Genomic DNA, 17,728 nt, shown 5'->3' with positions numbered 1-17,728 from the left:
CCTAAAGCAACAAATGAAACCTCTTCAGCAGATACACACTGTCAAGCACAACTTCTGTAACCTAACATTTCTTTTGTTTCATGATTTCCACCCACTGCAGGGCTAATTTTTCTTAATACATCAGGGAGTGTAAGCCAATATCCAGTAAAGGATGGTACTATCCCCTTCACCACACTGGCCAGCCTAGGAATCACCATTTTGAAATGGTATGCCAGCTGACACTGAAGCCAGCTGCACAGTGCCACAGGCTGCCTGCAGAATGGTGTTATTTCCTGCAATAACACAATCTCATTCACACGATGAAACATTTGTGGGTTTTTTTGCTTTTAGGAAAAGGCTTAAATGAGAGGAAACACATGTACTTTTCGACACTGAGCTACACCTTAGAATAAAATGCATGTTCCAGACAAAGAGCAAAATCAGGTTAAGTAACAGACATGGGGGAGGAAGGGTTAACATTCTTTTCAGTGTCTCATGATTTCTGGCAGCTCTAGGGAGAGGTGTGCAGCTGAATTCATTAAAAAAAGAGTCTCCTTTGTCGTGCAAAAGCTATAAACCCTCATCACACATGGACCTGAAAGGAACTACTGGAAGTCAAGCATACAAAGCTACACAGCACACTGGGAGCTACAACCAAAGGAACTTCTTTCACATGAGAAGCACCAGGTCAGAGGTGATTCTTTGGCTTTGGTCTGTTCTAGCATGTGACAAAGAGACAAGCCCACGCAGTCAGGCCAATTGCCTTTTTTCCATACCACTAACTTGGCTTCCTTCTATATCTATCCTCAAGAGTATCTTCTGCTTCCCAAAGTAACTCACAGAGTACTACCCTGTCACACCAGCAGTCCTCCTTCTCCTTTCCCCTAATATCTCTGTTATTTCCTCTTTCTCTTAATACTCTGCTGCATGCTTCTCACTGCTCTGACCCCTGCAGGAAAGAATTCAAGTTATTGCTGGGATGACCCTATCTCTGGATAGACTTGACTCTGCTACCATGACTAGTTTCAAAGTAGATCCACATACACTAGCCATGTTCAGACCCCATCAGGACTGAAACCAGGGAAGGCTAATCACTTAAACATCTGCCCTGGGTTCTTTAGCAGTCCATGTTGAACTTTTCTTATGCAACTCATTGTACTGAATGCTCAAACAAGCTTTTAGAAACTGGTCCAGATCTGTCTACATTAGTGTAGTTACTCCAATGCAAACAGTTTCAGCAATGGAGGAAGAACTGGCGGAACAGCTGTACTGGGAAGCTCACAGCTAGTTATACAGTCCAAGCTGCTGAGCTCCAACTTGGTTATGAAAGGGCAAAGACATCTATAAAGCAAGCAACCTAACATACTGTAGAGATTCAGCTCCGCTGTGCAGGTAAAATTGTGAGAAGACAACTCCCTTTCCTCATTCTGGCAAGGGAATTATAGGCTAAAAGCAAAACTATTTGTTTTTCATCATTTGCTTCCTCATTATGCCACGTTCATGAACACAAGTGAGTGCTGTGAACACACTGCATTTAGCTAAAGGCAAAACTCAAGTTGTTAAAGCAAGTGCAAGTTCCATTTTGAGGGGTCTCATATTTCACTTTTTTGATGAAGTATTTCTTTCTTTTCACTCCAAGGTAGAACCTGCAACAAAAGTTCACTAAAAAACTGAACAAAGAGAGCTTCTTACCTGTTTCTTCTAGTTTGATCAACAGAATAGATCTGCTTTCTCAGCCAGCTTGCACAAAAGAGGGGTAAAAAAGAAAAAAGGTTTAATCTAAGAATTATAAAGAAAACACTGTCAGTGAAATACCAAAATCCATAGGTTAAACTACACAGAAATACTTACAAGTCATAAGATATCTCTCTTCTAATACAGCAAAAGCCTTTCTAGTGCAGTATATAAGGGTTCAGACAGTTTTATAACCCTATTTGTAAATGTATACTTTTCTGCTGCTTAATACTGCATTTTAAAGCCACATAAACAACACAGGAAGGGTGGGCAAGACAGAAAAGAATGAGCAATCAGAAGCTGTAAAAATGTAAGTGAATAAAATGAGCCAAAATTTAAGTTAATCTAAACTAGAGTAACTCCATCAAGTCAATGATTTATGCCAGCTGAGGTTGCCTGCTCCTCATTAGAGTGCATGTCAGCTTCAGGTGCCAAATACTATAAGCAACATTAATAGTAAATATACACACATACTTGTGATCTAAAGGATGTGAGCAAGGGACTGTGTGGGGTTAGTTGCCAGCTGGGGTTAGACCACAACACATCTATGTAGCGAAATATGTAGCAATCTGTGTAGCAGAGAATTTCCACAGGAGCTTTCTGTATCCTACACTTACTAACTGGAAAGTAGTTGTTCTTTGGTAACCAGCAGGCACCACTTGTTGTACCTTAACAATTTCTTTCAGGTTTTCCACTTCCAATTCCAAAGAAACATGAAGTTTCACAATGTAAAAATAGGTCCACATACCTCTCTGTGATTGCAGGTGTGGGAGCACTCATGACCTCTTGATACAAGATATTCAAGCCACACAACCATTTATCAGCATCATCTTTAGAGTCAGCTGAAAAAAAAAAATAATATACTATGAGAAACATCAAAACAAAATCAACACAAAAACAAGACATGATTTCTTATATTTAGATAAACCCTAGAATACAAAGCTGCTGATTAAACTTTCTCTTTGATAAATCTCATTACATAGCTTTGTGTTGCTAAATAATAAAACTAATGAAAAATAGCATAAATTTGGGGGTGGAAGGGTTAATTCTGGAAACTGTCAAAACTTTTAGAAGTCTGCTAATCAGGGTAGGCAAGTTTCAATACCTCAGCAGAAAGACTATGAAACTACTGCTGAGCTTGTGTAGCAACACAATCCAGATAAATTTTCCTATCTTCTATCTCCAAAGTGGCAAAAGCCCAGGGACTTGGATCTAGAGCAACTTGAAGTGTAGAGACAAAAAAAACTCAGTGTGTTAGAGCATAAAGTTAGCTCATGATATTCCAAGCAACCTACAAATAATTATAAAGTACTGGCTTTTGAGGGACATGACCTCCTCCTGTCTGTCCTAACAATGCCTCTAAAGACAGATTGTTCCAGACTAGACTTGGGCAAGAGAAATAGGAAGGGAGCAATGCACAAAATCAGTGTAGCTTTTATAGAATATATCTTAATATAAGTTTAAGAAACTTAAACCTAGAAGACAGGCACATCTTCCTCCCAACCTTATAAATTGGTTTATCACTGTCTTTTCTTGTATTAAAAGTAGTTTGCCTTTCCATTTCCCAAACTAGAAGAGTCCTTCATGTCATTTAAAGTTATCACATCTGGTAATTCTTTAACCCAATAGAAGGAAGATAATGAATTGTCTGTTGGGTATAGCCTTCCCTTGGGAACACTGGTTCAACAGAACCAAATTCTGGGGCCTTGGATGAGATGCTATTGTTACAGCCTTCACTCGGGCAAACTCCATTTGCTTTAGCATGCTGGTTCTGAAATGTCAGGAAGGCAGTGTTCAGTTAAACCAGTTCTGAAAAATTATTTTCACACAGGAGCCATTTGTGCAAATTCTTTTAACTGCCTTCAAAGTGAAACAGCTTCTCAAAAGATGAAGATTACATTTTATTTAAACATACTTTCAGTGCTTTATCCCCCAAGGATGAAGCTAGAGCCCAGCCTCAGCTCTCCATGGAAATGTTTTTCAATTAGTTACAATTTCAGAAAGAACACCCACAACCACTGCCAAACCAATTCTTCTCCCAAAATAATTATGCCCTTTATGACAGCTACCATTCCCTTTAAGAAACAATTATTTTATGCTAGTTTAAGAAACCACAACAAAGCACTTTAACAAGGAAAAGGATTTCCCCCTTAATTGAATGTTTTATGATGTTGTTCTGCAGCTCAGCATTACAGCAATACATATCCTGGCCCTGAGTGTTTTCAAAATATTGGCAGAAACCTGGTTTTGAGAGCTGCTGTGGAGGAGAGACAGGGAGGTTGTTAGAGGGAATCAATCTGAAGTACCTGGCACAGCTGCACTTAAGCACAGCAGTTTACACAAAATTTTCACACACTTCATCCAACAGTGGTAAAACTTATCTAAAGTTAAAGGCCTGTAACAATGGATTAGTCACAAGCAGCCTTTAATTTCCAGTGAAAAAAAACAGTCTTCTAGTACTGCAATCTATAAGCAATTCCATTTTTTTTAAACTGCTGCTGTTAGGGCTAAAATGCTTACAAAGCACTTGTCTTTTCTCCCATTAAGATTTTGCAATTCATTCAATTATTTCAATGGACAAGTGTGTTCCTGCACAGGACAGGGAGAACTACCTTTTTTAATAAATAGTCTGTACAATTCTAAGCCAAGGATCCATCAGAAACTTTTTAGAAATCTCGTTGTAAACTCCACTAGTTAGAAATTATATTCAGCCTGTACTCAGGATAAGACTGAATATTCCATTTCATTTCAAAATCTGTGGTTTTGCTGCCCTGGACAATTTCACTTGAAATAAGAAATGCCCTAACCCTTTCCACAGATGCAGGATACAACTTCTCACTGTTCCACAGTGATCTCTTCATTTGCAATTTATCACCTTCCAATTTATTTAGGATTCCCTAATGCTTCTTCAGAAAAGGGTTAATATTATCAGGTGACATACACACAGGTAACCCAAACTAGTACTTCATTTTTCCAAATGAGGCTGCAATTGCTCATAGGTGACAGGAAATTTTCAGTGGTACAGCTGTAGTCTAACACTTTATGGCTACTGTTTCCAGAATGGTTTTGGCCAGACTTAAAATGTTAGGGCAATGTTCTGGCCATCACAGCACATTTTTCACTGACTTTAAAGAGGACATCTCTGCTCTTCAGTATTGAAAACATTACTAGAGATATTTAACCAGCCAAAGTCTACCTTGCTAGAACTGATTGAGCAAATTGAAACTACACTCACATAATACACTATTTGAAAGCAAAAAATCACAAATGCAACAGTTCACAGGCATGAAGGGCTAAGGTCCATCTCCAGATTTTAAACACTTGGTGCACTCCTGATCTGCAGTATTCTTTGCATTACTGTCCCATCAGTGGTTTTGATTTTTTCAATTGGTAGGTTCAAGGAAGAAAAAAAGAAGAATAAACTACCTGCTAAGCTTAAGGTGTTGAGGACAAACTGGGTACCATAGAAAACAGTAAAGCAGTGTTCTTCTCTTTGCTTTGCTTTGCAACGCTCAAAGTCCTTGGAATTCTTTCCTGGGCGAATTTCTTTTATTTCCATCAGATCCACTGAAAGGAAACAGCATTCAGTCAGTACAATTGCACTTACATTCCAGAAGAGCCTGAAACTATAAGATTAACAACTCAGAACACGTGTATATTTATAAACTTACAGATGTTTGTTTGACAAGAAATGAAAATTGCACCAGCTTGCAATCCACAAATCCAAAACTAAATACATTACTGACTAACAGACAACAGTAAAGAAAGACCAGAAGAAAAATAAAAATGACTTTTCATATTTTCATCATTTTACTATCACTGCTTATACATGGACATAGCCCCTCTGGGGTGAAGACACTAATTATGTCTTACAGAAGACACGATTTCACAAATGGTATTTAATCTAAGCAAGAAATTTCCAATTTCTTTTTTGTCTCTGAACAATTGCAAAGACAAAGATACAACTTCCAACTTACCCACCTAAAAAATTATGCATCAGATGTTAGATAGTTAGCTAACATTGTCAGCTAGTATAGTAGTGGTATTTGTACAAAAAAAATACTCAAAATAGGAATACAAAGAGAAAATCCAGCCTAATACTGGAAATGTTTGTGAGCTTTCTGCTAGTCAACTCCAAAGGGATTCCTGTTATTTAACATAACCTGCTATATCACTCTTAACTGGCTGCTTTCTACAGAACACAGGCACAAATTAGAGCACAGCAGTATGGGAACACTGCACGAGCACACATTTTCTGAAGTCAGCTCCCTTTGTATCAAACCCTTGCTACATGGTCCACATAACAGTAGTGAGACAGCACTGAAATAGAAATATGTGCATTCTCAAGATAAGATACTTATTAGAAGACTGAGGAAGTGGTTTTGTTCTGCCTGTGGACATGAAAAATAAACAGTTCTTCCCACTTCTGGACAGTCTTGACTTACGAGCTACAGGATGAAGAGTAAAGAAAAACATGTAATGACTGCTGTTAAAGTGTGTTTATCAGGCCTAATAAGATCCAAAGAAAGCAGCTTCTGCTATGGGCTTCTGCCCATGCATTTAAGAACACTGCAGTATAAAACCCCTGTTTTCAATGAGCATCATCAGGAAGACAACAACATAAAGAAAAAGCAACTGTGTTGCTGGAGGGGAAGCTGAACTCTGGTTAAAGCTTCAGTCTGCGTAACGCTGCGTTTGGAAGATGCCAACACAGAAAGGAGGGAGAGACAATCAAGAAGTTCATCAAGAAAATCCAGATAATGAAATATTAATTCATCTTGTAACTCCTTATTCTTTGCAAAGTATCCCAGGCAAAACTTTCCCCCAGGCACTCCTTTCTTCCAGTCATTAAACAACTTACCTCATGGTAAATGGGACATCAAAGGTTAACCTGAACCTGAACTAATCATAGGACAAGAGCACCTTAATTAAACTTATATTTCCAAGTGTAATTATCTTCAAGATAAAGCTTCTAATGTCTCAATCTCTATGTCTCATCCACCCTCTCAAACCATGAAAACATCTCCTAAAATCTGCATATCTGATTGGCCAAGGCCCCTAAATTTAGATGCAAACTTCTAAAATAAATTAATGGCATGAATGACTATAAATGACCAGCAGCCAAAAGCTGATGATTCTGATCTCCTTAACATTCCAGGTCTCACTTAGCTGAGCTACCTAACAGTGTATCCAAACACCCACCACAAAATGCCACCATCTGAAAAAGATTACTGAGGCCACCAATTCACATGAATATCAGCAGAGAAGAGTCAGGATGCAGACATAGAAAGCACCCAGATGGAAAGGGAAGGAGGTTGCAAGGCTGCAATAAACAGCATGGAACTGTACACCATGCTGGCTCATTCTAGTCGTAGGCAAGAGCAACATCAGTCACCTCTTCTGCTCTGAAAACTTCAAAGTGAGGCACACCTTTTATTTCAGCCCTAAGTCCACACAGCTAAAAACCCCACACCACAAAGACCCCCTCAAAGTACAAACTATAAGCAGCGATCAGACAGATTTCACAACCTGCACTGCTGTTGTCATTTCAAGTGGCTCTTACCTCACCCCCCGACCTCTGAAGCAAACACTCAAACTTACCCAATGTCTTACGTATCCTCACTACACTTCTTTTCCTTGTATTACTGCCTTTCAACCCTCCCATCCCATTCTTCTGCACAATCCTATGTGTATATACATACAGGCACAAGAATTTTTGTAGGCACAGGTGGCACACTGGTAACCATATTATTGTTTCTCCAACTAGCCTTTGAAAAAAATTACTATACCCTAATTGCTAAACATTTAGTAAACAGAGGAATGATTCAGCAAGAGAGCAAAATTTGGAGGAGGGGAAAAAAAATGGTGGGGGTAGAAAATATGTATACAAACCTCCATTAATTTTACTTTCCTCTACTTTTCAGGCAACATATCATTATGTCCCACAAAATTCTGGTGACATATCATTACATTTACTTAAATAATATATGAAACAGATGTACAAACCACAAGTTTTATTAAATATTATTTAGATTTTTCCAGAAAGATATAATACATGTTGCAGTTTCAGAGTATTAATACAAACTACCTGCATATATTTCAATTACATTTTAGATTGTTCTTTAGGATGTATTACTCTCCACTGTCAAAAGAAAAGCCAAGGCAGAAAAATCAGAGAAGGAAAAGAGATATGTGCACAGCAAGCACAAAGTTTGGTCTCACACTAAGCTCTGCTGTCTCCCAGGTAGGCTGGAGCTGCCCAGCACCCTCCATGTGATGCCCTCTAAGTCCAGAATGGCTGATCCCAACTGACCAGAGAAAGGAACAGGACAGGAAAAGCTGCAACATGTTTCAGACTCAGATTAGTAAATCAACTGTACCAACTTAGCTGTTACACAGTTACTGTGAACTTTTTATAGCACAATCTGTCATTGAACAATTAGAATGTAATATCACGCCTGTGCCAGAACTACAAACACAGCACCTTGGACACTGTCTTCTCACTGCCTCCAAGTCCCGGAGCCTTCCTCCCTCTCAATCCCACGTGCAAACTGCAGAGCTGTTTCATGATCAGGCTTCAGAGACAGATATTCCTGAGGCCCGATAACAGCTTAAAAAGGCACAGTCCTGGACATAAGCAGCTTGCAGTCAGATCAAAGTCAGCACGCCTACAGGTGAAAATTCCATAAAATACTGCAAGAAGATTGTTTCCCAAGGAAACAAAAATAAAACCATGCCCCACAGAGAAGTTGACTCACATCCAGCAAGACAAGGAGGACACTCCAAACTCATTCAGTCCCCAGTCAAACAGTTCAGAAGTCTAGTGCCACTCTAAAAACCCTATAATACTAGTTTACATTTCATTCATTCTTTTATGTGGTTATTTCCACAGGTTAGAGGATCTCCTTGTCAGCCTCATCAGTCACCTATTGATTCTGACAACCCCCTCAAGTGGATCTTTAAGAGACAGGACTCCAAGGCACCTTCAGTTACCATCGTGTTTCAGGCTCTAATCTGGACATGCAGTATTGGTGGTAATTCAGATGCTGAAGGTGCTGAACTTCAGCTCCTGGTGTTGTGAGTTGTTCGGCAAATCAGTCAATCCAATGGATCATTACACTACTACACAGCTGCTTTCCAAAGGCTGAACAGCTTAATTGCTCAGTGCCTTCCACAGTGCCTGCTTGAGCTCTTTACTGCCACGAACTTCACAGTAACGTTAGCTGGAAGAGGCCATGTAAGTTCCCTGTAGAAGGCATGTTCACATAGATCAGCTTTGGGATTAGTCAGAAAACTAGAAAACTAATCTGTCAGCCTAGCAAGGTGTCCTTGACAGAAGTCTTGATAATCAGTGTAAAAGTTCAGCTGAGACTGGCATTATGGACTACAGAGTCTTGTAAGATAAGGCTCCTGATTGCAACTTCTCAGGAGTCTTCCAGTGTCTGTGGCCACAAACGATGCTTGGATCTGAGCAGAATTATGTACTTAATGGAGGAGAAGAAAAAGCCTACCTAGAGACTCAAAGGAGGCTTAGAGAGTCAGAAATCAGGCCATAAGTGTTATTTACTCTGACAGGTATTTTCAGCAAGTCCCAAGAAGGCTAAAGGGAAAGTGCTGGCAATGTTTCCAAGAGGAAAATAAGGGACTCTGATCACCTCAGTGCTGCGGATCGAGACACGGGTTGGGAACTCTCTATACAAATATATTTGCATTTTCATTTGCTATATATATCTCTCTCTCTCAACATTCTGCATTTAAGAATCAGTTTTCAGGATCCACTTTTTTTCCCCCCAATAATATGCACTACAATTATTCCAAAGAAAATTTCATTTCAGAAGGGCAGAAACTGCCCCCTGCAAGATAGGGTATGTGCAAATGAGCAGTCAGTGAATGAAGAAAGCCTTTCGTTTCCTTTTGCAAATGCACTTCACTGTGCTTAGTGAGGACAATGGTTTTGTTCTCACTTCCACAGAATTAAATATTAACTATGCAAGGTGTGTCATAACAGCCTGTTTTATTCAGAGCAGCAATGAAACATGGATCTTGTGCAATTCTAAAGGGAACAAGGTGAAGCTTCTCGCAGAGAAGGACAAAGTTAAAGGAAAAATCTCCTGCAGAACGACCGTACAGATGTGCCACAAAAGTAATTCAGCTGATACAAAGAATGGAATTTAGTGAAAGATTCAGTGGCCCAAGGAAGTTATTACAGGTAAACCACAAAATTATCTAAAAAACACTGTTAAAAGGATGGAACGTGAGAACCAGTGTGGTGCATCTTGAGAAAGCACACATGACTACCTTTCCAGGGGTCCTCTGGGGATTTAACTGTGTGACTGACACAAGCTTTAGAGAAGTGCACCTTTTAAACCCATAGGTTTTTAAGTAATCAGGTGACACAGAGCTGTCATGTACAGCAGCAACAAATTGCTATTACACTAGTAACAACATATTACATCTTCACAAAATCAGGTAAGAATAGAGTAAAACTTACATATGTACCCATAAAAGTTTACATTCTATTCCATGCAGTGAAACAAAACAAAAATGTTGCCATGTGAAACTTTGGTGAAAGAGTACTGGAGTACCTACAACTGACACTCACTTTGATCAGTCACATCAGGGGTGTTCAGCTCTATGAAGTTCATTTCATCCCCGTTTTGCTGGCTGGCCATGACAGGAAACCTGGTCATTTTAAGTTAAAACTAAACGCTGCAGAACTGAGCTGCTAAAGAGAAGAAATTATTTGAAAACAGCTGAAGGCTACTCATGCTAATTTTTTCATTTGACCACAGAAACCAAGCCCTAAATACTCAGCTGAAGACTTACACAGAGATCCCCTGCGTAACAAACGAAACAGCCATTTCAAAACAGGAAAAAAAGGTGAATTTTAATGTTCCATTGAAAATATAATCCACCAAGAGCCAGATGTGAATTCATTTCTGCAAGGACATACTGTTGTGGGGTTTTTTAACAGTGTTGAGAATACAAAACAGAACGAAAATGGTGGAATCTGGACTTGGGGTTTTCAATATTTAGTTATTATTTTATGACTGAAACAGTAAAGAAATTCAGACAGAGAGAGATTTTCATAGCAGTAAAATAAATAAAGAAAAGTCACTACTAGAAACTAGTAAGGTCAAGTCTAACACTCAAGACATACTGATTTCACACTCCTCAGCAGAATATGTGGATACTCATTGCTCCTCCCAGAAAAATACAGATGCTGTAAATGTTTATACCATCTTCTCCAAAGGGAAATAAATGTTTTTCACCACAGAGGGAGCTCAAACTGGCATTAACCGTTTGACTAATTACATGACTTAGCTGTTTAACCTACAGGAGGAAAAAAACCAACAGCCCTCCTCTATGTTTAAGAAGGTAAGCCACTTGCTTAAATAGTCTCTTAAGTGTTAGTTTTTTTAAGTTTCCTAACATATCTGACAGCCAGGATATTTTAGTAAAGATTTTAAAAGCAAAATTAGCAAAAATTAGTTTCATGGAAAACATGCTCCAGGATAAAATTCACAAAATAAAACCACTTTTTGTTGTGGGTGTTTTAAAAAATCATACTCTAGAGGACAAATTCTGTAAAATCTCTTTTAGTAGGAAGAAAATCTCAAGTGAACTTAACAATCTGATAATTCTTTTTCATAGGTAATATTTTTTAATGCTTTAAACTTATTTGTTGCTGTGTGCTTGCACAATAAAATGAATATTTTTATTTCTTGAGCATTTTGCAATAAATCAAGAACATCAAAAATTATAAGTGATCCTTCTTTTCCAAAGATTAAGTGTTTAAAAAATTATTTATATCATTTTACAAAAGCAGGTCACCTCCTCAAATAAAAAATAATAAAATCCTAGGTAATAACAAAAGAGAAAACATGTCCTCAGCAGAATTCTCCTTGAAACATGCATACTTGTACTACAAACACACGCTTGCATGTTCAAGAAAGGCATCGCAGACTTCTCTAAGCATAAATTCTCCTGGCTGTGAATCATCACTTAACACAGGGATTTCATGGAAGAGTATGCAGAAAGTAATAGTTTCCAGTGACTAACCAAACCCTAGTTGCCACAAACTTTCCCTGAATAATTGTACTTAAAGCACTTCGCATCTGATAAAGGATTAAATACCCATTATGGATTTGGTCCTGGAGATTTACACCTTGCCGCCCTACAAGCTTAAATATCATAATCTCTTAGGGTCCTAATTTATTCGTGGGGATATAAATGTGTCCACCACAACACAAGGGAATTTGGAAGGCCTTATTTGGTAGTACTGAGACGTATTCTCAGTCAGCAAACCCCAGGTGCTGGTCTCTTAGCAGAGCACTGACAAGCACATCTCACTCTTGGCCACCCCTTCCTTTCCCTGCACCTTTCACTGCTATTCAGCAGTCCCCACCAGTGCTATCTCAGCTAATGACAGTACACTTGTTCGTGGACTATCTGGTTTCCCAGCAAAGAAACAGCCCAGCAGAGTAGCTGACATGGAGGCAGAAGTGATCCCCAGATACCACAGGGATGTACAACACACATCCACTGTGTCCAGCCTTTGACAGCTTGGAACGGGAAGAAACAGCACGGGGAGTGTGTGACCCTAGGGCCACCACACGGACCCACGCACAGCCATGAAGGGCAAACATACAATAAAAACAGAGAGCAGAACCATAAGGAAGTGAGGCACTGAGCAACACGATGCAATAAATCATGCTGGTAAGTCACAGCTTCAGAGTCATGTATCTTCTATGCACACACAGTTTTGCAAGAAAAGGGCCCATTACAAATTAAACAAGCAAATCAATTCCCTCTGTACAAGGAAACTGAAGGTTCATTCTCTCATGTGTTGATAAAGTGAAAGTTAGTTTAGCTCTACTATAGTTACCAAGATCTGTATTTCTTACATTCAAAACCCATGAATGTACAACAGTCAATAAAACCTGAGTAAAATGATCCCTAGCCAAGTCGTACTGGTCCCACTTGCACTAGAGTATGACTCGAGGAAAAAGACAATCCCCCACCACACACACTCCCCAGCAACATAATCAAAGTTGTCAAATGCCTTAGAATCATAAAACCATAGAATCATTAAGGTTGGAAGAGACCGTAAAGATCATCTAGTTCCAACCCCCCTGCCATGAGCAGGGAACCCCAGCACTAGATCAGGTGAATTTGCACAAAACCTCGTCCAACCTCGCCTTAAAAAACTCCAAGGATGGGGCATCAACAGCTGCCCTGGGCAACCCACTCCAGTTCCTCACCACCCTTAGAGTGAAGAATTTCTTCCTAATATCTAACCTAAATCTCCCTCTCTCAGTTTAACACCATTATCCCTTGCCCTATCACTATCTTCTCTGACGAAAACCCCTCCCCAGCTTTCCTGTAGCCCCTTTCAAGTACTGGAAGGTGCTCTAAGGTCTCCCTGGAGCCTCCTCGTCTCCAGGCTGAACAGCCCCAGCTCTCTCAGCCTGTCTACATAGCAGAGCTGCTCCAGGCCTTTGATCATCTTGGTGGCCCTTCTCTGGACCCTCTCCAACAGGTCTATATCTTTCTTGTGCTGAGGGCACCAGAACTGTACACAGTATTCCAGGTGGGGTCTGACCAGAGCAGAGTAGAGGGGCAGAATCACCTCCCTGGCCCTGACATTTTGTAGCCAGCATCTACAAGTATTTCCTTCAGATGATTTTAGAGCTACTGGGGCCTCTAAAATGTCTCTATGTATAGAAAAATAGCAAGACGACTAGGAGGAGCCCAAGCATGGGTGAGCACAGTCACATCTAGCTCAGACCTGCTTCCTTCAGATATTTGCATAGCTCTCTGCAGGCCCACATAAGGAAGCACATGTTGCTGGTATTCATTTTAATACACTAATGAAATCCTGCATGCCAAACATCCATGATAAAAGCATTCCTCCAAGGTGCAACGCTCCCTTTGGTAATCCATTTTGACTTTGACAATGGATTGTGTTGGACCCAGTTGATGCAGGAAAGGTGCAGTCTTAGCTGGTGAATAAAAGAGCAGCAGTACTAAAAACCTTCCTGGCCTCCACTAGACCTGAAAAACACTCCAGAAGAGGCAGCCTCTCTCTTTCCACTGCTAATCTTTCCCCTTTCATCTAGAAGGAAAATTCAAGCTCCCAAAAAATGGAAAACACTGTAACTTTTGTTGAAAGATGCTCATTTACCATTCTTTGCTAACTTTGCAGGCTAAAAAGAAAGATACTCCATAGACGTGTAACCTTTGTTTGGGCCTTCAAAGCACTACATTTTACAACAGCAGAATGACAGTAAAACCAAGAAGCACAGATTGCACAAGAGGATCAGAGACCCATCTTCACTTTCCCATCCATACTCAGTATTCATTCTTATTGGATTATGCAAGGCACAACCATTAAGATCACATCACAAATACTAGTTCTTGTACAGCACAAGCACATTGAACAACATAATACTTGACATGACAATTCTATGCCCTCGGCTGTTTTTCACAAAGTCAGCACAATCCACTAGCAAACACTTGGGGTCATTCACATCTACATTTACACATAAAGCCAAAACAACTTTTCTCTCCTTACAAAGCTGGTACTACCTCCTCAATACAGCTCCCAAGAAATAAAGATTTTAATTCCCCTGCCATTGGCATTCCTGGAAGTCATCCATTAGATTATTGAATATGAAAGCTTCAAATTCATAATTGTTCCACTTTGCAAGCAGAAAGGAAGCCTGAGCCTCAGTCAAAAGAAGCAAAAACAAAATGTAAATAAATAAATAAATAAACATTTTCCTTCCTCTTCTGCAAAAGCAGTCAGCAAGTAAAAGCTGCAATGACTTTCACTTCAAGTAGAACAGATACAGCTCATACTAAATTCCAACTAACCATTCACATTATATTCTGCAACAATGCCTGCAAAATACAACTTCCTTTGGGGCAGATTTGTCTTTTTTCAAGACAATAAAACAATATTTTGTATATTCACGTTTTAGAGTATGACATCTCCTCAGACCTAAAGATTCCATTGTTATAAAGGTCATTTAAATGTTGCTCAATTAAAACTGCTGCAGTACTACAATTTTTTTGGAAGAGAGGCAGATGGTCTCTGGCTAAATCACAGGTCTATAGCTTTATTCCCTGCTCTAGTAATGATTTGCCTGTATAACTGCAAGTCATTATCCTGCTGGATTACCCAGCTATAAGAGTTAAATCACAATAATCACCTTCTTTTAAAAGTGTTAACATCTATGCATAGAGCAAACTATTAAAAAAGAAAAGCTGACCTGGAATACACAGTCTGTACAGCTTTAAATTTGGCCCCTCTGTGTCAGTGGTTATGTTAAGTCTTCAACTACATGACCATATACTGGTTTTGCTAGAGGACTCTAATGCCATGTTCACCCACTAAGTGGTCATTTTCTATTTTGCTTCAATCTTCTTGCTCTGTGTGTAACCTCAGGCCTTATTTGCTAAGCACATTCAAGCCATGTTCTCCTAACTGAATTATTCATCTCCTCTCAGGTTGTTGTGGGGTTTTTTTGGCACACTTCTCTGAGATCTGAGCATATCAGGACAAGTAATGTACTTGCATCCACAGGCATCATTATAGGAAGGGATAATTACCCTCATTTTCCACATGAGAAACCAGGGCACTTCAAGATTATGATCCACAGTACCTGTTCATTAGGGTGTCCAGACCTGTTTGCTATTTCTCAGAACTCTGCATAGGACCACAATTTCACCACCAATGGTAAAAACATCCTCCATACAGCCTTTCATTCCATTCCATTCCCAGTTGCAGACCCTGTCTGCATGAGGAATGCAACAAGAACCAATGGAAACAGTAGCAAACCAAGTGTCGATATCTTTATTGAAGACAAACACCATTTAGTAGTTGCACAATAAGTTCATGGTCACAGTAAAATACAAAAAAAAGTGACCACATAGTTATATGCAAGCACTGTAGTGACATTATTCTAACAGGAGCTGTTCAAATCCCAAGAAGTGCAGGCTTAGCTTGGTTGCCATCACCTGTGTTCACTAAAACCCAAAGATTAGTCTCACTTCATTCTTCTACCATAGCTTTTGCAGTCCTACATAGCTTTGCACTCCCCTCCTATCTTCCAACCTTGTTAAGAACAGTGGGTTTAGTCACTTCAAATATTAACTAAAGAGACAGTATGAGCTCAGGACCTTGAAATCATCTCTTACATCTCACAGCTTCATCCTCCTATGTCATTGGTACTTCCCATTAATGGCCCTAAATAATTATTTCTATCCTGAAACAGCAAATTCCCTATGAAAACACAAATTTTAATTCAGTTGTTTTTGTTTTTTTTTCATTTTTTTCTTTTTGGAGAGAGAAGGGGTAAAGAAGCACTAATCACTTGAATTTACAAGAAAGTACTCATCACTCTATGATTCAATTCATAGAAGACACAAGCACTGTCATATTCAAAGATGAAAATTGAGAAAGGGGCTTAAAGAAAAAGCACATTCATCATATTTAAGTAGTGTTAGATACCTAAAATAATGACCTGCAGAAGAATCTACATTGCAACAATCCAGAATATTCTCATCAAATTACCAAACTATTTTCAGCCAAAAACTTCATTATGTTAACAAAAGCTCATTAAATCAATGTTTGACAACTACATCCATTTATTAGTAACTCCAAATTCAGATACACTTGGCAAATACTCACAGAAACCTTCAATCTTGTCAGCTGTCTTGCTCCATGCAACCTGCCTGGTTTCCATTATGACTTGAATAGTCCTCCTTTCTGGACTGCTCTTCTTAAGACTGAATATTGTCATAACAGTTCCCAACTCCAAGGTCCTTTTGATCTGGCTTTTCTCATATTCTGGCAGCAGTCCATAATCTAAGCTTTTTCTGGACATTTTCTTTTTTTGAATCACACTTTTATGGATTTCAGTGTCCTGAGGGGGGGAAAAAATAATAATAAAGAAAAGGTAGAAAATTCAATATTTAAACCAGCTTTTTTATTTCTTTTCAAATTATATTTGTATAAATTAAAGCTACCTCATAGCATCTCCTGCTCATTCAAACACTAGGCAGATACATGGCAAACATTAACAGCATACTTCCCAATTTATCCTAAAAGAAAGTCTGGACAGTCTGCACAGAGGGCAGTACCAGTGACACTTTGGTAGACAAACTGCTGCAAAACCTATTAAAAAGCAAGAGCTGGGTGGAGAAGCTACTGCATGCAATTAATTATAATTTCAATTTTTCAGCAAGACCAATGCCTCTCCCTCCAGCTGCACCACGTTAGCCCGGATACAGAAAAATCACATTAAGGGGCATAATTCCCACGTGCATTTATCCAGGCACATCTTCACCTGCTTGTACATCCCATCACTACAAATACAGATTTATCTCTCTAAAGTCTCAGCATTAGGACAGAAATAAATAAATAAGGGGAGGGGGGGGAAGGAGGAAAATAACAAAGATCTGGAAGTAATACCAAAAATAAGTATACCTGAGTTATGTGGTTAAAAGAGCAAAACACAAAGAATGGATACCATTGAAATACCAGAGAAAACAATACCTGGGTCATAACAAAGGAAGCATTTAAGCCTAAATAAAACTAAAGAACACATCAGAAATGTAAGGGGAGGGGGGGGAAGTGTTCAAACTAAAGCAGAACTATGTTACAAATCCCTTCTAAAGGAGTGATACTTGGTACCTCTGTGGTGTTTTCTGGCACATTTTTTACAGTCTTTCCTAACCAAAAAAAAAATAAAAATAAAAATAGTGTAAACGCAATTATACGGCACAAATTGCTTTAACCATGGGAGCTCATTTAATTTACTAAGCCTCCAACTTTTTTGCCAGCATAACCGGCAGTCAAGGCAAAATTACTTCCCGGGAAGGTTACAGAAGCAACTCTGGGTTAGACAGCCAGAAATAGGATCTAGTAGAATCATCTTCTGAAATATGTAACAGGTGTTCTATAGTGAACATATCACTTACAAATAATACATGCACATCAAATGGA

The 17,728-nt window shown here is 39.1% G+C and overlaps 1 protein-coding gene across 1 annotated transcript in view; it reads right to left on the bottom strand.

Annotated features, from left to right (window-relative positions):
* Window positions 1-16,607, bottom strand: part of PLCG2 (phospholipase C, gamma 2 (phosphatidylinositol-specific)) — a 51,128-nt gene extending 34,521 nt beyond the window's left edge. The window contains exons 1-4 of the mRNA XM_010006196.1: window positions 16,412-16,607; window positions 5,140-5,280; window positions 2,462-2,555; window positions 1,672-1,719 (exon numbers count right to left, since the gene is read on the bottom strand). Of these exons, the coding sequence (XP_010004498.1) occupies window positions 1,672-1,719; window positions 2,462-2,555; window positions 5,140-5,280; window positions 16,412-16,607 (479 nt within the window). The remainder of the gene's footprint in view (window positions 1-1,671; window positions 1,720-2,461; window positions 2,556-5,139; window positions 5,281-16,411) is intronic.
* Window positions 16,608-17,728: the final 1,121 nt, after the last annotated feature.

Source organism: Chaetura pelagica, unplaced genomic scaffold (genome assembly GCF_000747805.2).
Source record: "Chaetura pelagica isolate M959 unplaced genomic scaffold, ChaPel_1.0 scaffold139, whole genome shotgun sequence".
NCBI lineage: Eukaryota > Metazoa > Chordata > Aves > Apodiformes > Apodidae > Chaetura > Chaetura pelagica.
Note: the sequence above shows the minus strand (reverse complement) of the source record. Positions and strands in the feature narration are given on the sequence as shown.